Here is a 20929-nt window from a genome sequence, read left to right as displayed (position 1 = left end):
ACAAAATCTGTCACCTTTCATCATTTAAGAAACAAGAGGGAAGGAGAAGCAGAATCATGTATATCCCCATCCTAGATTTGTATATTCTGTTACAGAGCTATTTCTGTTGTTGTGGCTTGCCGTCTTTTGTCTACTTTTCAAGCTGTAAGTGGTACATATTTGGCAAGGGAGTAAATGACAAAATTCTCAAGGGCCATCTGCAGGTCACCCAGATAGCTTAAGAAGTTTGCATTAATTATGCTGTGTTTACTACCCAAGAGGGAGTGCATTAACTCTTTCAAGCCACAATAGGTAAAACCATGGCATTTTGCTGGTGGGGGGTGGGGGATGAAAGAGATTTGGGTTTTTTGGGGGGGAGGGAACTACCCTTTTAAAAAGCATTCTTTTTATGTGCCAGTCGAAAAGCTCGGCAAAAAATAAATAAATCTAAAAAGGTAGACTATTTTCTTTTGCTCTTAATCTATTTTTCCCCTGTATTTTGACATCAAACGCTGCCTGTAACCTAATCTTCTAGGTGTTTGATGTGGCCTTAGAGACATGACAATTAAGCATGGCTTAAAACATTAATCCTAACAACAGAATCCAAAGACAAGTAATGTCAGGACTCTCCACCAGCGAGAAACTCTCTCAGCGTTTGTGGAGAAAATGAGTTGCAAATGAATTTAGGCACCTCGAACACCCTAAGTGGCCTGGGTTCAGAATCCCTTGGGGATTACCTTCCCGTATATGGGTCAGTCCCCATCCTTTGGATTAGGGTGATGAGGAGTCACTACTGTATTTCAAGACTCACTACTGCTGGCAGTGAAGTTGTCCCCTACTAAGAGGAGAGCATGTCCAGTGGTGGATGAGTGCTGTGGAATGCCTTCTCTAAAGAAATCCACCAGGCATGCTCTATTGCAATCTTGAGATGCTTGATTGAAATCTGTATCACCTCTTCGTCCAGACTTTTTATTACCTCTTGACTGGTTGTCCATATCTCTGCATTGTTACTATTAATTTTGCCAGTTGTGTCAAGCGCATGATGTTTCATTAGTTTTAGTGTTGTGTTTGGTGGAGTGCGGTGGTGGTGCTCGCCTGACTTCTGGTTGTCCACACCACTGCTGCATACCAGAGGACAGAGAGAGGGAAGAGTGAGGTGGCAATGAGGTTGGCGTGGTGCAAACACAATGGCAGGAGAGTTGGTTTGGTTCTGCTGCTGCATTTGTACCATACTTTCCTCTCCACTGGCTCAGCCCTTTCTGTCCCAGGATGCAGCAGCATGGGTGAACAGGGGGCAGGCAGATGAGTACCACTGCCCCACCCCACCATCCACTGTGACTTATATTACCAATAAAAGAAAGGCAGCTGTTCTTCTTTGTACAGTGGTACCTCGGGTTAAGTACTTAATTCATTCCGGAGATCCGTTCTTAACCTGAAATTATTCTTAACCTGAAGCACCACTTTAGCTAATGGGGCCTCCTACTGCCGCCGCACTGCCGGAGCACAATTTCTGTTCTCATCCTGAAGCGAAGTTCTTAACCTGAGGTAATATTTCTGGGTTAGCGGAGTCTGTAACCTGAAGCATATGTAACCTGAAGTGTATGTAACCCGAGGTACCACTGTACTGAGAAAAGCAGCATGTTCATTTAAACAAAGCTGCATGCAGGCTTTAAATCAGGAATGGGGAACCTTAGGCCCAGCACCCAAATGTGATCTTCCAGGCCTGCTTGGCTGGCTTTTAGGAGTCTTCCCTGGCCACAATTTCTCCAGAGCCTTAGCAGCCCTGATTTGCACCCTCCTCAACTGCTTTTGCCTTCCCATAATGTGTAAGTGAACTCCGATAATGCTTCTTGCTTTTCTGGATAAAGAATAGAAAATCTGAGTTTGATGAAACAAACCTACTGTACACAAAATAACATTCACTTTTGTTACTTTGCCCACTTTTGGCCCAGCTCTGCCCACCAATGGCATGTGGCCACTGGAAAGTCACCCAGAAGGGAATGTGGCCCTCAGTCTTAATTAAGGAGGTCCCCCGCACCTGCTTTAAATAAATAATACTGTTTGAGATATCCTCTGTGCTTTATCATTGCAATTAAGGACAGACATTGCCCCAAGTGTTATTCTGGTTGATTTTTCAGATGCTGTACAACAGTATCTGCAGACACACATAATACTCAGCTTGATTATTTTTTTTACAGATAATAAAACTATGTAAACAATATAGTTATATTTTATGTAGTGGTTGTAACAATCAAATGCCTCTAGTGGAGCTGTGGGACATTTTGTGTCTTGTGGATGTTACCAGGACTCAAGCTGGACCAGAAGAGATTCCCTTCGAGATGGGGATCTGCCTTATTCCTATTTCTAGATGTGGTAACTACTTGCGGTTATTCAGTGGTGAGGAAAAGATATTCTGCAGAGGCACCCAGCTATTACTTAACATGTTCCAGAGTGTAAGGGCTACGCTGTGGGCAACAGTCTGAAGTGAGCCAAAAGCTGGGGAGACAGGCCAAAGATGAGAACCCTTGGGTATAGCAAGACTTAAGGAAAAATCAGGCAACAGGCTCAAGGAATAAGCTAGGAGACAGGACCAGGGAGCATGGCAGGACTAGAGGACAAAGCAGGAGCACAGACCAAAGGCGGCGGTAGAATAGTGTCCAAAGAGACCTTGTTGCTCAAGTATGGCTTATCTGGAAAAAGAAGCCCTTTTTACTCTTTCCTGCCCAGAAAGGTCTAATGGTCACAGTCTGGGTGGGTGACCCAGTCAGTTCTGACATCCTGTTGCACAAGCAGAAGCACAAGGGGAAGTATGTTTTGCTAACATAACAGCAGTAGCAGATGGTGGTGTTGTGGGTCCTAACCAGACCTCCGCTCAAGCTCAACTGCATCACTGCTGCATTCTGGGATGGAGAGGGAAATGGCAGCAGCGAGGGCAGCACAGTGCAAATGCAACAGTGGGAATGCTGAATTGGCTTTGTCCTCATCATCCCAGTATGCAACAGTGATGTGGGCAACTGGAGGTTGGGGAGAATTGATGCTCTATCCTATAACCAAACTATACGTATGCATTCTAAGCCCCAGGCTCACTTCCATTTCATTGCGTATCACCCTATAGACACAATCCAGAGGAAGTTAAGCATGCTTTTAAGTGCTACTGAAACCAGTGTAATGAAACCCACCAAATCAGGTCTAGCTATCAGAGACACTGTGCCAGATGAATGTTACTGCAACAGGGATTTATTTCTGCCCTCATTTACCGGTAATAGTTGCTAAAACTTATTAACAGTGAAAAGATCTGTATTAAAATGTGTTACAATATAAAATCTGGCATTGTTGGTAGAGCTACAGACATTGCATGTTGAATTCTGACCCAGGTTATTGCTCAGTGCCCAAAAACTGGAGTGTGTGTGTGTAAACAAAGTGAGTTTTCACACAGGAAATTGAAACTGTTAGGTCTGTATTGTGAAACCTACATTGGGTGGAATGTTATCAAATTTAAAACTGACTGCCCTTCATCTTCTGTCTTGCATTTCCATCCTTCACTTCTGACCAAAATAAGAGAAGCAGCTCAAGGGCACTTTTTGGCATTACAAATGAAAATGGCCTTAAATCTAAATTCTCAAGTTAACTGTTATGGCAATTCTTTCTACCACCTCCCTCTTCCCAATCAAGCTGCACTGACTTTATACCTTTGAATACCATCAGAAAAAAAGCACTGATAACATTGAATGGGAAGTGGATCTTCTGACCCACCTGGTCCAAATTGCAGCAGCAGCCTGTGCATTCAAAAAGCTACTCCCCAAACTCAAAAGATTATTTGGAACATCTGCTTATAGCTTAAGGAACTTTTGTCTGTGTGGGGAAATTCCAGGGCAGCTTGTGTGCTCAGGAGATATGCTTTTGTGCCTAATGCTTGCTGCAGGAGAAAAAATTCCCATGGCTTCTCTTCCAATACTGTCACAAACACCCAAGCCCCATCATGACGACTCCAGAAACTCCAATCATCCTTTCACCACACTGCCCTATGAAGCAACATCATCTAGAGACCAGTGCTCTTCAACTGGTGTGTGTCAGGACTCCCTAGCGTCACAGCCAGATCCAAAGTGGATCCCAACAATGGCACTACCAGCATGCAAATATACAGTAAAAGATTAAGAAGCAGGTCCCCAAATGCACATTTGGGTTCAAAGTGGGTCCCAGATCTGAAAAAGTCAAGAAACCTAAAGTAGAGAGAGAGCAAAAACTTGCTTTCACAAAAAGGGGGTATTTTTTATTATTATTCTTAGCAGTATTCACCTTGAAGGAATATGAGGGAAGCATACACTTTTTTTTACAGACAATATATAAACATGTTGTACATAATTAACAATAACTTAGTTCACTAAACCAAAAATTAAGCCAAAATTAAAAAACAAAACAGAAAATACTGCCAAATCTTTATGCTGATACAAGTACAAAATAATTTAAATCCTGACTGCGGTTCTTATACGCTGCAGTGACTGACAATATATTGCACTTTGTCGACTGTGTGGACCCTGCCCAGCAAGCACTCCTGCTGCACAATCTCCATTCACCAAAGCGGGGCTTGTCGAGGGCTCACCCCACAGAGACAAAGGAAGATTGTGGAGCAGCAGCAGCAGCACTGGGTGGCTATTCTCCCCCAATGTCATGAAGCCTCTCATGCTCTCACCCAGCCACTCCCACCCCTAAAGAATTTGAATTGAGTTACAAATCGTGTATAACTGTACCATTTTTTTTAAAGCCCCCCGCCTCCCTTAAATATAAAAGGTAGTTTAATTTCCCAGTTTGTCAATTGAAGATGCCATTTCTCCCAGACAGAATTTCTCTTCCACTTGTTTTGGCGATTATTTCTATTTCTTCACAAAGTGCAGCTATATATGCCCACACCAACCAGAAAAGGGAGGAAAGCAACTTTTCACTTTGGATGCTTGGTCCTTCGTTCTTTATAAAACAGCTGAATTATATATTGGGGGGGGGCAGGAAAGAGAAACCAAAACCAACGTACACCTCTGTTTTTTGTTTTAAGCAGACTTTTGCAGTTAAGATACAATTGGCTTGATTAAAAAAAACCCATTAAAAAAACAAACAAGAAAAAGCTCGTCACAGAATTAAGCTTATGCGGTTTACATTATCAAACCCCTTTGCTCACAGGGGCTTTTTTCTCATCAGAAATATAGCTAAATATGTACATCATATGTTATACTGGACCTTGTGATCATGAAAGTCATCAGATCATAACAATTAGGAGAAAACACTTCACACTGGCAAGAGCTTTATTTTTCGGTTGTTTACGTACAATATGGTTTCAGAATGGGATATAACTTTTTTTTCTGTTTCTCAACATTTGTGATTTTTCCTTACAAAAAACAAACATATATGTCATATAGAAAACGGCCAGGATACCCGTCTATGCTCCCCAGTAGCAGATCACTTTCCCATCACTCAGTAGCTGTTGCTATGTCTGAACTACTGGACGAATCTGAAAACAGGTCTCTCTCTCTCTCTCTTCCACCACTCTCCCTTATAGACCGTCACCTATTTTCCGCCCTTCACCAGTTTCACAGCTAGGAAAGGAGCTGTGTGACATGCATGCCTACAGATGGCAAACTCCACCTCTGGACACATTATTTAAAACATCTAGTAGGGAATTAGCTACCGTAACATTTCTTAGTATCTTGGGCAAGGTCTGCTAATCAAACAGACAAAACAAAAGCATCATGGCAGATCCTTAATATGGTTTTCTTTCCCTTGCTCTGAATTAAGGGTTGCGTGTTAGATCCAGGGGCACAGACCACTAAAGCAAGGGCTACAGCTCCAGGGTTTTATGTGTGAAAGGTTCAGCATCTGGCATCACCATCTCAGAAAAGAAACACTCTTGCCTGAGACCTGGGAGACCACCTGCCATACCTCCAATCTCAGCAGACTGTACTGAGAAGGATACAAGGAGGATCTGAATCCGTGTTAGGGCGGCTCACTACACCAAACTGTCTGTGCTGCAGCACAAACAGGGCAGCCCCCCCTCCCATCCTCAAGGTGGGGCTAGGAAAGATGGCAGAGTTGTTGCCATCGGTCTCTGTAGGTAATACTGAGCTAGACTGACCAATCATCTGACTTGGTATAAGGCAGCTTCCTAGGTTCATATGAAACAAAAACTCTACACAAAACCATCAGAGCAACTGGAGACTGAACAAGAGCAATGCATAAAGGTGGTGTGTCAATGAGGGACGTTTTTAGGTTCTGGGGGCTCCTAGTGCCAGGAGTTAGTAGGGCTTTTTGGTGCGAAGGGCATGTCTTTGTGCAGACGGGGGAACAGGGAAAGAAGGCACAGATAACAGGAGTGATAGAAACAGCGTGGCAGCCCTGCACCGACCGGGAGGTTGAGAGCGGATAGAGCACAGAGGTTGTGGAGTTAGATCGCAGATTGCCTGCAGGCACAGATGTGCCCACAGAAGTCTCCCTTGGCACCCATGGGGTCCCCTCCTACCGCTGATGTCAGACAACGAAAGAAGCATTCTATTGTGGTCAATAGAATGGATTGCAATGTATGCTTGGCTGTGGTGTGTGTGTGTTGTGCCCATTTTCTGAATGTGCCCATGGGTTCCCCAAAAAAGTTGGCAACCCCCAAGCTAGGTGGATGGAGCAAATCATGGAACTTAGTGGACTGGTGTGCTCTATCTAAAACAACACAATCCATGACTGGAAGAGATGCAGTTCAGACCTGCTGTTGGGAAGGAGCAAGAGAGAAGGGCAGCCTGGGATGCGAGTATAACTGTTATCACTTTCTACAACCAACTAGATGCTCAGAGAGGTATGATGGGGAAGAAATGCCGATTTTGTGCATTTTAGCCCTCCGGCCAATGCAGGACTGTTCGGTATGGAAAAACCTTTTAGCCATTTGTCCAGTGTATCTTGGTCTTCTTGTAGGATGCCATGCTTTTTTAAAAAAGACCTTCACATTGACAAAAATGAATACAGAAATTATGTCAAAATAATCTGCACCTTGAGGCTGTTGGAACCTAGGTCAGCGCCAAATGTCTCCCTCTTTCACGTACACAGCCCCTTCCTAGTAGATTTTTTAAAAGTCTAACAGCGATGAAGAGAATCAAGAGTGGCCATTAAAGCAATAAGAAGATTTTTTAAAAAAACCTTTACCTGGGTGGACGTTTCTTTAAACAAAATAAAAAAATAAAATAAGATCCACAAGAACATGCAAGAGTTTTGAAGCTCTTTCTGGAACACAAGAGCAAAATAAATAATGATTTTTTTTTCCTGTATCTGATTTCTTTTCTTAAAAAGTAGATTTTTTTTTATAAAGTTGTCCATTTTTCCTCCCCTGAACACAAAGTCTGTGATAGAAATCCAGCATGGGCGGCTACCACTGAGCTTCCTCTTGCCTTGGGAGGATGCTAATCTCTTTACAATATTCACAGTAATTAACAAAGAGAAAGGAAAGCTGGCTCCAGCTTCTTCGACTGCTTCAGCTACCTTTTCTTTCTGCTGGGACCAGAAGGTATCATTTCAGACAGGTGAGTTCCTCTTTCTCCATTTACCTGAGGGGGCAAAGTGCATAACAGGCACCATTAAGCATTTCTGCAGAAGACCCATCACTGCAAAGTTTTAGTCTAACGCTAGGAGTCGAACCACACTGGAATGAGATCCCCTTTCGTTCCTCTTCCTTCCCTACATTCTCTCCTCTGGGCAGTTTTTTTTCCTCGCTGTTGTCTTATAGGCAAAGCCCAGGGTTTTCAAGTTCTCTGTTAGGATCTTCAGATTCTATCCCATGGCTGTGACCATGCTGGATGGATGTGGATGTCCAAATGAGATGCTGGAAGATGGGTGAATGGGGGTAGGCGTTGGCAGGATATGTCCAGAGTGGCTGAAAGGTGGCAAATGCCCCATCGGTGTCATGTGACTGGCAAGGGCAGCAGCACTGAATGGAGAAGATTTCTCCTGCATGCACTTGGAAAGTTCCTCAAAGCATTCAGAGCCTTTCTTGCTCTTCTTCGACTTGTTAGACATTTTCCTATTTCTGGTCTGAATTCCTTCCTTCTTCATAGTCAAAGGCCTGTTCACCTGCAAGAAATGAGAAAATCAGGCTCATGCAAGCAAAATGACCTTCTTGTGTACAAAAATAAAAATATTTAAACAGCCCCTGAGAGTTTCCTGGACAGAAATCATTTTCAGGCCAAAAAACTAAACGAAAAGCCTACATCTCCTCCTTCCTCCCCGCAGATTTTGTTTATAAAATTTGATTTGTTTAATGAAACCACACTGGAAAACTTCAGACATGAAAAAGCAAGTTGGACCAAATACTGGCAGTTTCCACCCCTCCTTTCCTTAGCCTTAGCCCTTAACCTTCATTCATTTCCTAATTTAAAAAAGAAAGAAAAAAAGATTTCCTTTTAAAAAAAAAAAAAAAAAGAGGGAGGCACACACACAGCACCAGATTCTAAAGCTGGAGTGTTTCAATTTTTAAAAAGAAGAAAGTTTGCACTATTTCTATGTTCAGATATATAAAATTTGGAACCGATCAGAGCATTCTACAATTTCTTTCATGCAATGCCAAACTTATATAAAGATACCCCGATTGAATTAAACTTTACATGAATCCATTTGAAATGTCCTCTGAATTTCTGGGAAAGGCAGAAAACCATGCAGTGTTTGGGTTATAACCAAAAGTTCTTAACCCTATTTTGCTTAAATCACCCGTGTGCTTTAGAAGCCAAGCTAATACATTGTAATGTCACTGAATTCCACATCACTATGCCAACAAAGAATGGCCGTGACTTCCCAGGGGAACCCTAAAAAGCTTTTCTCTTTAAATAAAAAAATAAAAGGACTCCCTGCAGTGAATACACAGGGGCTGGTGGACGCCATGCAGTTGCGGCATCAATCGCAGCTAAGCAAGCAAAAGGGTGACACATGGCAGGCAAATACTCACATTGTGCAATTTATAGTACAGTCCACAGGCATTGCACACTGGGTCCCCATTCGCATTACGTCGCCATAAGGTGGTGGTGGTTGTTTGGCAGTTGGCACAACAAGTTCCTGCTCTCCTAGCTGCTGACTAATTAAAGCGGGGGGGAGAGAGAATATGTTGAACAATCTGTTCTTTCAATGGTTCACGTGCAATATAATTTAATTTTTAAGAAGCAAGCATTTTAATGAAATAAATGAGGACACACACACACACACACAGCAGGGGGGGAAACCCCTTTCCATGTTCCACCCCCACCCCCATTTGTTCTGGGATTTAAATGATCTATTTTGAAAATGTAAACCTGGACCTAATGCTAATGGGTGGTACATTACTCTGTCAAATGTATTTGGTAGCTAACCTGGGATATTATGATGCCTGTAGGTGTTTGGTCCCATAGCTCAAAAATTGGGGGGGGGGGATGTATGTGCATTAGTGCACCAGTCTAGTAGTTCCTTGCCCACCTGCTTGGCCTCTCATTCTTCTGCGCCAGAGAACTAAATGGAAAATTCCAACTGTGCAAGAGCTTAATGTGTGCATCAAAAATGCACCTGGAGCTCTGGGCTGTATGAACAGTGTGGAAAAACTGCATCTGAATTGTCATGTTATCCATGTATATACAGTCGTATCTCAGAAGTCAAACAGAATCTGTTCTGGAAGTCTGTTCGATTTCCAAAACGTTCAAAAACCAAAGCAGCCAATCGGAATCAGCGGAAGCCCTGTCAGACATTCGGCTTCTAAAAGGACATTCGAAAACCAGAACACTCACTTCCGGGTTTCGATCGCTCGGGAGCCGAGATACAACTGTAAAGCAAGAGAGGAGCAGGAGAACGGACTGAACATCACCCCAAACCCGTAACTTGCTGTGTTCCACTACTTTAAGCAACTTTCTTCTAGGCTGTTTCACTTCCGTCACCTGAGCCAAAACTGGGAGAAAGTGTCTTAAAACAGAAGAGCACCGAAAGGGAAGGTGGGGAGCGGGGGAGAGAAGGTTTGCACCTTTCCATGTGAAGCCTTTGCCCACACATTCTTGCACGCAGTGCTTTTTTCTAGAAAAATAGGTGCCGGTACTCACCGTGAAGTTGTTACAGTAAGTGTCACACTTTTTAACAACAAAAAGAGATGCCAGTACTAAGCACCCCCTGAAAAAAAGCACTGATTGCCCAGATGCTTTACTCACGGTGTCTAATTTGACCCAACCTCCCATGCTAGTTCTACTAAGTAGACCCATTAAAGCTAACATATATAACTAACTTTGGTTCATTAACTTTATCTACTCTGAGAAGAACTTATTTGGCTATAGCCCATTACCCATATACAGAACTTTGTGGAACAGTAAAAAAAATATTAAAAATTCCCTGTTCTCATTATCTCAAACTCCTTGCTTTTAAAAGAATATTTATTGCCATTTTGTATGACACATTGTATAGCACCACCAATGTTTCCCTCAAAGTCTTTTAACGAATGCACCCATCCCTCATGAAGTATGAAGTATATTCAGCAGTTATCCACATTTCTGATCATCCAGGTCACTTGAATAAAATGAGTTTGTACCGTTCTCTTGTCTGTGTATTAAATGCAGCAGGAGTGCATTTAGTTCTAACCACGACAAAAACTATGCATTTGATTCTAATTTGTAACCTGATGGTTTGGTGTATTTAGGCAGCTAGTTAATTAACACTCGGACCCTAAACAACTGGGCTGATTAATCTGCCTTTGACATGGCAGTAACATGAAGATGTGCAATACTGCACTGGCACCCAATATATATGACCACATCTATACACTTCTGAAGATGTTTGAATTTGCATTGTAATATGCAAAATTAAACTAGTCCTTCTGACTTGCTAAGCACTAAACATACTAAACTTCAGCCTTGCTACAGAGTCTGATATGAGCTCTAGGGCTACCAGACTGAACTGAAAAGCTCCTGTGGATTGTGTTTAGTGTTTACTGTTGTTTTATAATGTTGCTTGGGCCCCCAAGGAGTGGGGAGGGAGGGAGGGAGGTCCTCAACATGAAAGCAACCTAAGTAAGATTTACATTCAGGGGGGAAAAACTCTTCCCCCCCTAGATTGGCACTTGGCTGAGTGACCCATAACCCTGAAAACAATGGGGTCATTTCAGAAAATTTTAGGAGTGGGGGGAGGAAATGCACATTCTCTTTTAGGAAAGAATCCTTCATACAAAGGGTTCAAAGGTATTCTGCTCCAGGAAATATGTTCAGTACACTATGTTTGGCGCAGCCTAATGAGTGTGTCAGGGAAATATATACAAATATGTAAAAAGCATGGATGAGCTGATCCTCAAAAGCTCCATGAGCATTATTGCACCATCCAAGCAAATGAAATGTGTACTACGACAGCGCCTTATGGCTCAACCTGTGACACTGATTCAATTTCTACAAGCCCAGTTTCTGAAGCTGACACAAAATGTGCACCTCACTATGGCAGAATATAGGACAGACCTCTACTCTGGATCCAGTTTAGACCAAAAAAATGTGCCTATCTACATAGGGTGCTACCACTGCTCTTATTCCATCTGATTTCAGCTGCAATGCTGGGAATGTCTTCTGTATGAGGACAAACTATCCAACCATCTTGACTGTGCACAACGGTCACCGATTCTCCCAAGCCTTTCAGTGTACAGTGGTACCTCGGTTTAAGAACAGCCCTGTTTACAAACTATTCGGTATACGAACTCTGCAAAACTGGATGTAGCGTTCCAGTTAGCAAACTTTACCTCTTTCTACGAATGGAAGCCGAACATTGAAAGGGCACTGGTGGTGGGAGGCCTCATTAGGGAAAGCGCACCTCGGTTTAAGAATGGCTTCGGTTTAAGAACGAACTTCCGGAACGGATTAAGTTTGTAAACCAAGGTACCAATGTATACTAAAAAGCTCATGACTGTGTTTACCAATTTTCACAGTTTCATCATGAGTCTCACAACTAAGCATGTTTGTCTTTAATAGCCAGCTCTCATGAGTAGAGAAATGAGAGAGAAAGAGAAAGAGAAAGAGAAAGAGAAAGAGAAAGAGAGAGAAGCATACATTTATTTTTACAACTGCTGCTATTGCTACGTTTGGCACCAAGAATGTGTTAGGAGCTGCAGAAAAAAATATATCTGAATCATAAAGTTACAAAATGAATGGAAGGAAAGCACGTTCAGAAACAAAGCAATATTATAAAAGGACTATTGAAAAAAAATCATTATAACTGGAGTTGACCATACCATGAGACAAAATTAAGAGGCTAATTCAGGTGGTAGAAATTGGTTGCCCTGAAGTGCAGCAGAGGCACATCTGCTCCCTGGATCATAATCCTCCAAGAAGTTCTTTTCTACAAGACCAATTGAAATGAATGGGAACTATGTGAAAAAGTGTGGTAGTGGAATCGGAGAATGCGTGCCATTGGAGTTTTTTGTGTAAGGCATGAAAATGTAATGTGCCAACTGCGATTACACTATTCTGTTCACCAAAGTTGTCTTCAGAAGCTCCTTATAAGACACAGCCTTCTGTTACACCAGGCAGTTTTTCAGTTAGCCCAGTAGTGTCCATTCTGACTGGTAATAGCTCCCCAGGGTCAAAGCAAGTCTTCCACATCCTATACCACCTAATCCAAATAATGTACTAAACCAGGGTTTCCTAAACTTGGGTCTACCGCTGTTGTTGGACTACAACTCCCATCATCCCTAGCAAGCAGGACCAGTGCCCAGGGATGATGGGAATTGTAGTCCAAAAACAACTGGAGCCCCAAGTTTAGGAAATCCTGTAATAAACTAACCTGTTACTTGCCAGAAAGTGAATTACTACCATTGCTTCTGCAGGAAAAGCACATACATACTCTGCCACTGGGCTAAGGCCCCCCTCCCGACTTATTCCAAGTTTACTGAGTCCCATTCAAAGAACTAGGAGTGCAAAAGAAGGCCAAGAAACTGCTCCTGTTTCTCAGAGTGATGAAGGCTGGTGAGTAGAAGCTTCTCACAGCTGTGATCAGTACAAGTAGGACCAGAGCTGGGGAAAGGGGATGCCTGGGGCATAGCTTAGGTGTTTCCGTCCCCCACTGAGGCCCCAGCACTTCTGGATGATAAGATGGGGTGAGGGAATAGTGGCAAAGCCTCTCAAACCGAGTCCTACGCTTTCCTGTGTTCCTACTCTGTCTATTAGCTCATCTATGTCATGAAGGGCTTCACTCAAAAGCCCATCACAGCACTAATCTGCTATTGGCCTGCGAGCACTGAGAGACCCCCCCCCTTCCCAAAAAAACACAACAACAACACCCTTAAATAGAGCTAGATGTTCAGGCTGAATGATTGAAGCTAGCCTTCCCCGCCCCATCATGCTTTCATTGCAGCCGAGCAATGTTTAGATCCCTATCACTGGATCAAGATTATTTCTTATCTCTTATACGGCTACAGCTTTCTGGCACAGTTTATAAACATTTTCATCTTTTATCCAGACTTCCAAATTTTGCAATGCTTTTTGGAGGTCTCAGTGGGTAAAAAAAAGGTGGTGCAGTATTTTAAAATTAATATCATTGTTATTGGACAATAGTGGTGATTTTTCAATACCGATTGTTTATAGTATTTGGAAAGTTCTTAGAGTTTGGGTTGTCCTGGCTCACTCCTTGATCTAACAAATAAAAAATATATAGTAACACAAACTCCAGAAACTTGCAGTAAGTTAAGGACTTGCAGTCTCCCACCAAACATTTGAAAGCAGAGAGCTATGTTTGCATATTTGAGATAGTTTATTGATACTAGACTCTGCCGCTTAACTCTATGGCCTGTCCCATTTAGTCTGGCATGGAGTTTAGCCTGCGAGAGACGATAATGTTACACTGTTGTCTTAACATTTTTCTAGACGTGTCACTCACTTCAGAAAGAAAGCAAGCCTATTAAGAAGCTCGCCCTGTTGAAATTCTGACTCACAGCCGACCCCCACTGTAGCCCATCCTAGCTTTAGATTACTAAAGCCGCTCCTTCAGTCTCCTCCTAGTTCTTGCTGAGGCAAAAAACGCCCCCCCCCCCCAAATGATGAGGGAGAGTTTTAGGACCTCCACCCAACCCCACAAACCACATTGCTCCAAAAAAGAAAAATATTTATTATTCTTAGCATATTTTTTTTACAAGCATTTGTAGAGTGGAGCACATTCGCAATTTCAAAACAGACAGCCTGACTGGCATGGCTTGTCTATAGAAACTCTTTAAAGCTTTTAGAGTCAGGAAACAGATACACAAAGTTTCCTTATCTTCAGAGTACAGATATCCGGATAGGAAACTACTACCAGGAGCCTAGAATTTTTTTTTTTTTTTAATCACTCAAATGAAAATACACAGTATAGGTGACTCCATGGAAAAATAATCAGTTCTTTTAAAAAGGCAATTAGAGAATTGCCCAAAGAGAGAGAGAGAGAGAAGAGAGAGCTAATGTTAGTTTTACCATGGAATCTCTGAGTACAAAAATTACTTTATCAAAATAATTACTGAGCAGATAGCAACAATTTTGACGCATCTGATTTCCCAATCTCTCTTTTTTTTTCCTTTACACTTTCTGCTTTGGATCTCTTTTTGGACTTTTGGGCTGGAAGGGCATACATGACTAACACTTTCAGTTCCAGCCTACTTCTGAACTGTCCAAGAGGTCAAATGAATTAAAGCTGTCCTTTCTGGATAAAAGGGACAGAATGCAGCCACAGGAACAAACAGGCAGGCACAATTGGTTACACACCTTTCAACAGCCAGAGCTTTAGAGAAAATACAGACAGACCAGGAGAAGGTGAGCTGGTGGTTTCACACTGGCTAGTGTCTTTGAGCTACAAATCTCACCTCTGCAGCGAACTCAACTCTGTAGCCTTAGGCAACTCACCCTCTTTCGGCCTCAGTCCTTACCCCTGCACAATGGAAATAATAGCACTAACCTACCTTACAGGATCGATTTAAGAGCTACAATAAAACAATGGATGGGGGGGGGGAGAGAAGCCAGTCAAATACTAAATGTGTGATGTATATCCACAAACAAAATTGCTATTGTTCTGTAACTTGGCATGCAAAGTTCTGCGGGCAGGACTCCCTGCAAAAAAGAAAGTATGTCTCTAAGCGACACCGTGACCGCTGAGTGACATGGGTCTCATGTGCAGTGCAATATCTAGATCCCATACAGGCTCTGAAGCACACAGAGATGGGTCAAGTTGCCCTCTCGTCACCATACACGTGTGTGTGTGTGTGTGTGTGTGGTCCCATTAAATAATTTTAGCCTCAAAGCTGGTAGAGAGAAATAGATACCTACCAGTCTCCGTTTAGGTTTAATGAGAGGTCGGTTTTGACCGTTCATTTTGTGGTAGAGCCCACAGGCGTTACACAGGTAATGCCCAGTACCGTCTCTTCTCCAGAGAGGGGTGGCAGTAGCTCCACAGTTGACACACTCTCTGCCTTCTAAATGGAAACACGAAGAAACCGGATTTCTTTCTTTAAAAACAAATTCACAAAAGCTTTTTGCATTGTCCTTTTAGGCAGATTCCAGAAATCAAAACAGCACATTATTCAAAACAGAGGGGAGGAAAACAAGAGAGAGACATGAATGGCAACATCTACAGTGCATGCAATAAAGGTCTAAATCCAGGAGAGTTGCACAAATTTCAAGCATCAATTTCGTACACAGCGATCAGAAAGCAATTATATTTAGTAGAACTTGCACTGGTATCAATGTGGCAGAAAATGTCCTGCTTTGCTTCTCCAGTCTAATGCAGCTCTATGGCCACAGCATATTTGGGACTGTTCTTTCCTCCCCTCACTCCCCCCCCAAAAAAAAACTCCCAAGAAAAGCAAAGTAGGAACATCAACAATTGTATGGATTGCATTGCCGAGTTAGCATAGTTATCTAAACAGAATGGCAACTCTCCCACCATCAGCAGATCCAAACTGTTTTTCCTGTGAATACTACTGTCTCTGGAATTAAGCAGAGTTTGAAAGTGGACAAAGATCTGAAATAGTTCAATAAGGGTTTTCAATATAAGGGAGGGAAAACAGCTTGAAATGTATTCTTTGAATGAGTATACATTTAACTTTTTGAGCCTGCGGTTTACAATTTCATAAGGAAGTTCTGATTGATTGAGTATGCTCTTTGTTGCTGGCTTGTTCATATCATACGTAAATATTCACTGGCTATATGTTTAAGGACTGACCTAACTTGAAAGATTCTGATATGTGTATGCTTGTTCCTCTAAAAAAAATAATAAAAAGGAGGGGGGAGGACATCTACTAAAAGTTCATTTGTCTGTGAAAAAGTCTAGTTAATAGAGGAAATTCTTTTAGCACAGTTTATGCAAATCATACAGTATTTAATGCAGAGGAAATACACTTTGGCCAGTAACTCGAGCAGGCTGAGTTCTGCTGCATCTATGTCTCCTTTAATCTATGGAGTGGGTGGTTTTTAAACAGTACAGGCTGGAGTGAAAAATGAGGGAACTCTGTGAAGCTGAGTTCCTCGCTTTTGTCCCTCCTTGGGCAGGAAGCTGCAGGAGTCGCCTTGTCGTGAGTCTTGGTTTTTCTACAAAAACATTAAATGGTCACGAACTCTCCCCACTTCCATCTACAGGACAGGGTCTCCATTACAACACTTAGGAAAACTCACATCTAATAAAAAGCCTTGTGCTGAGAGAGGAGGGGAGGAGGGGCTGAGACCTAATTTTCCAAGGTGACTGTTTTATCTAGTTTGGAGCACTTTAGAAAAGTAACAGTGGTGTGGGATATTTTTAAAATTGCATTCTGTTTCTATGTACTGGAGACAGTAATCTATCTCGGGTCCTGGGGAAAATGTGAATTCTCTCGCTCTTGAAAGGGAGCAATTTGAAGTGGAGATCCTGAAGCAGTAAAAACATGTGATATTTGGGTTGCAATGCTCATAAAAGAGATCATGTTTCTGAATTACTAGCCACTTTGAAAAGAGATGTGTGTATAGACATATATATCCTGTTTTATTTTTTATTTTTGGCCACATTAAACTCCATATGTATTTACTATGCCCTGGTAAGGTTTGAAAGCAAAAAATATAAATGAAGCAATATGAACATAAATTATTAGCTTTTGTATCCATGAGAATATTATTCATTAAACAGTACGCTTTTAAAGAAAGAGAGGTTAAGAGAGTCTCTTTGGCTTAAAGATTTTATATGTGATGACAGATGGGATTTTTTTTTAAGTTGCTTGTTTTAACAAACAGGGATGAGCTCGAGTTAACATGATAAGTGGCACTTATTCCCCCCCCCCCGTTTTATTGAATTCATTTAAATTAGTATTTACAAGGTACCTTAGTAGCCAGCATTGGTATGTAAACTATATTTGAACTTTTGCTCCTTGTATGATCTGAAGGAAATAAGGCCCTCTGGAAGTTTTAAGAAAATGGCCTTGTAAATTTCAAGCCTGAACAGCTAGTTCTTTGCAAAATGTACTGCTTAATAAAGATGAACTTTTATCACAAGTTAACAAAAGCAACTTAGTGGAGATCCCGCGAAAAGAGGCAAGGGAATACAGGATCTTGCCAGACATTTCCAGTGAATACAGCTGGCCTAGGCCTTTATATTGCTGCGTTAAGAGATTTTCCAATATAAACCCTTATTTGCATAATTCAGATCTGCCAGTTTTGTGGGGGTTTTTTAACGGATTACTGCATCCCTTGGGCCCAGCGGTGACCGAATGCTGCAGAAACCAGCGGCAGGAACTTGAAGGGAGAGACAGCTTGCCTACAACCAATTAGCAATAACAAACTAAACTTTTGAAAGCTAGAGATGCCCCTGCTGTTCCAAGCTGCTCCCCCATCCTCATAAAATGTATGAGTAAGTTCAATTTGGTTACACTTTCTCACTAAAACTGAGCAAGGGGAATCCATTCAGGTCGAAGCAGGGCATTTAAAAACATGTCCTATGAAACACAGAATCACTTAATCCAGATTATTTACCTACACCTTAACCCATTTAGCCACTCTTTTTGCACAAGATCAAGGTGCTTAAAGAGTTTTAAAATAAAAAACAATTGTTCCAGTTTTCAGTATATGTTAATACACCAACAGCAATTCTAATCTGCCTTGCTTATTGCAATTACAAAACCAAAGGAGCAGTAAATTTAGACTGAATTAATAAACTGGATGTGAATGTAAGTGGCCCAGAACTTCCAGCATCCATTCAACTTTTTTTTTTTTTTTTTGGTAAATGCTACTATTTAAATTTAAATAGTTAGTTCAATGTGGGTGGTTTGGTCTTTGCAATTTGTACTGAGAAAACCACCCCGCAAAATACACAAAAGCCTTATTTTTAAGCACTTGTTTTCATTTTTTTGTTCTATCCACTATACCAAAATCTCTGAACTCTTATCTGGTGGATGACATGAACTGCCTCAATCCCGAGCATTGAATTTCAGAGAGGAGGGCACAAAGGATACATGCCTCAAGTCACCTCGGAATCCTTTGGCCGCATTTTAAATATATATAGTTATTGCTATTAGTTGTTAATTAGCAGCGGCCAGGGTAGCAGTTTCCAGTTCTTATCTCGGAGTAAGGCAGGAGCATTATAAATCCTCTTTTGAGAATATACACAAGACATAAAGTTGAGCAAACACTCATACGGGCTGCCTCCTCTTCCACCCCAATCCATGCACATGCAGCCCACCGACCCATTTTCCCTTCCTAAAGGGGTGCATTATTTATTCTTATTATTATCATTATTCTGTGAGAAGAGGGTGGGGCAGAAAAGGGGCTTACCTGAGCAGGACCGGGCTTTGCTCCTCTGCTTGGGGGTGAAGCTGGAGGCGGGCCCCCCGAGGAAGCTCCCCGGGTGGAAGAGGCTGCCGCCGTAGTCGTGGGCGGCGGGCACGTAGGAAGGGTAGGTGGGGATGGGGTGGTGCGTGGAGGGCTGCGCGCCCATGGAGGCGGCGAGGCTGCTGCGCAGCGGGCTGGCGCTCTCCATCTTCATGCCGTCGGCCAGGGACACCTGGTACTTGAGCGGCTCCTTGTCGTCTTGCCGGCCGGCCGAGGCCGAGGCGGGCGAGGCGGCGCTGCTGCCGGCGTTGGGGTCCGGGGAGACTTCCTTGGGCGGCGTGGGCGGGAAGCCGAAGAGGTGCGAGCCAGAGTGCGAGGCCGGCGTGAGCGACGAAGCGGAGGCCGCGCTCGACGCCGAGCTGCCGCCGCCGGGGTACACCGAGATGGCGCCGGGCGGCGCGCCGGCCGCCGAAGGGTGCAAGGGCCCCTTGGTGAAAGGGTTCACCGTCCACGGGTTGTGATGGTGCGCCGCCGACAGAGCCGCTTTGCTGCTGTCCAGCCAGGGCAGGCCGGGGCTGTGGAGCAAGTGAGGCCGGCACATCTGGCTCCCGGTGAGGCGGGCTGCGGGCAGGGAAAGGGCGGCAGTCAGTCAGACGGTCAGGGGAGGCCTAAGGGCGCTTTTCTCTCCCGGCCACCCAGCTGCCGACCCCCGCACCCCGCTGCGCCTTGGCGGGGCCTTGTGTGCAAGGCTTGTGTTCAAGCCCTTTGGCCTTGCCCCTACTCGAGCCACAAAATGGAGTCAGCCTTGCCCGCGCCCGGAATCTACGCCATGCACATTAGTATACCAGCCGCTCCAAGCAGCCATGATTCAGCTCCCATTCCAAGGGAAAGGCGCGTTTGACTCCCAGAGGAGGGTCAAAAGCTCGTTAAAGCAGCGCAAACGAGGCCGCCGTGAGCCCTGCCATACTGTATAACCTACCCAAAATAAAATAAAAACTTGCAGGATCAACAGTGAGCAGCAAGAAAAAGGACACTTGGGGCTTCTTTTGGAAATCATTGGGGATTCAGGAGTAAAGTGCCCGCATGCTGGATACCGTGCTTTGGAACAGGGTTTTTTTTTTGGGGGGGGGGAATCCAGATAGGAAGGTAACCCACAGCTCCTGCACTCTTTGCTCAGGTCAAATGAATTTTGGCAACCGCCAGGCAGGCGATCTTCCCTCCTGCAATCGAGCAGCTGAACTACTTCGGGCATGGAAGCAAAGCCCCACCGTTAAAAGTACACGAGGAGAGGGCAGGGTGTGTGAGTGTGTCAAGGAGTTGGGCCTTTCCTAGTCTTAAAAGCAACACGCACACCTCTCAACAGAGCTCTGTTAAGCAGAACGAGTTGTATTTGGTGGTAGTGGTGGTGGTTTTGGAAGGATTTTTTTCTCCCAGTGACTGCAATGCTTTTTAAAGCTTTCTCCACACACATGAAAAAGGTGCGCGTCATCTCATCTTTCCCCGACCCCGCCTTTATATGCATGCTGATCCAAAAGTATTTCAAATAGGATTAGATTTCATATCCGGGAAATGGCCCGGTCTTGTGCCTGCGAAGTACAGTACTGTATATCTGTAGTTAACAAGCCCCTTCCCCCTCTCCTAACGCGAAGACGCCGCTTCCCTTTCCTATTCCCCCCCCCTTTTTAAAAAAAGGGCACGCCAACCTTTTTCTAGGATTAAACCCAACCCGATCGCCCTCATCTACTATTTCTCCTTTGCCAGAAACCTCCCAGTCTCATCTCCATGAAGATCAGCAGGAGCCCGAGGCAGAAACAGAAAGCAAGAAGAGCTGGGAGGCCGGGGGTGGAGGGAGGAAGGAGCAAGCGGGGGGGGGGGGGGAATTACCGTGCGCCTGGCTGTAGGAAACTCTGGCTCTGGCATGGGCCGAGTTGGCATAGTACGGGTTGCCTTGGGAGTCCAGATGATTGAAGAAGACATCCACTTCGTCCGGAGGTAGGAGCTGCGCTGGTTCCATATAGTTATGAGCCAGTCCCGGGTGATGGCTCTCCGGGTGCTGCCCGTTCAGTACGGCGTGATGGGCCATCCAGCGCGGCTGGTCCGTGGCTACCTCCATTCCTGTGGGCTTCTCCCCCACTCCCCCCCTAAAACCCTCCCTCCAACCCAAAACCGTTTTGGTTTAGAGTTGGTTTTGGTTCTGAAACGGT

General features: G+C 43.7%; 1 protein-coding gene and 1 long non-coding RNA gene across 3 annotated transcripts in view; one reads left to right on the top strand and one right to left on the bottom strand.

Annotated features, from left to right (window-relative positions):
* Nucleotides 1–5505: 5505 nt before the first annotated feature.
* GATA2 (GATA binding protein 2) lies at nt 5506–20838 on the bottom strand (the record flags this gene model as incomplete). 2 transcript variants are annotated; one of them, XM_081851620.1, is made up of 5 exons in its annotated part: nt 5506–8073; nt 8942–9067; nt 15264–15442; nt 18729–19346; nt 20610–20838. In XM_081851620.1, the coding sequence occupies 5 exons, from the start codon at nt 20836–20838 to the stop codon at nt 7774–7776; spliced, it is 1452 nt and encodes a 483-aa protein (XP_081707746.1). In that variant the 3' UTR covers nt 5506–7773. The 2 variants fall into 2 exon arrangements, with proteins under 2 accessions (XP_081707746.1, XP_081707747.1); XM_081851621.1 differs by having other exon boundaries at nt 15264–15409.
* The window catches only part of LOC309336147, a 29060-nt gene continuing 26848 nt past the window's right edge, over nt 18718–20929 (top strand). The window contains exon 1 of the long non-coding RNA XR_014153914.1: nt 18718–18849. This is a non-coding gene — a long non-coding RNA (uncharacterized lncRNA). The remainder of the gene's footprint in view (nt 18850–20929) is intronic.

Source organism: Podarcis erhardii (genome assembly GCF_964252035.2).
Source record: "Podarcis erhardii genome assembly, chromosome: 2".
Lineage (NCBI taxonomy): Eukaryota > Metazoa > Chordata > Lepidosauria > Squamata > Lacertidae > Podarcis > Podarcis erhardii.
The sequence above is the reverse complement of the archived record's forward strand: the minus strand, read 5'-3'. Positions and strand labels throughout refer to the sequence as shown.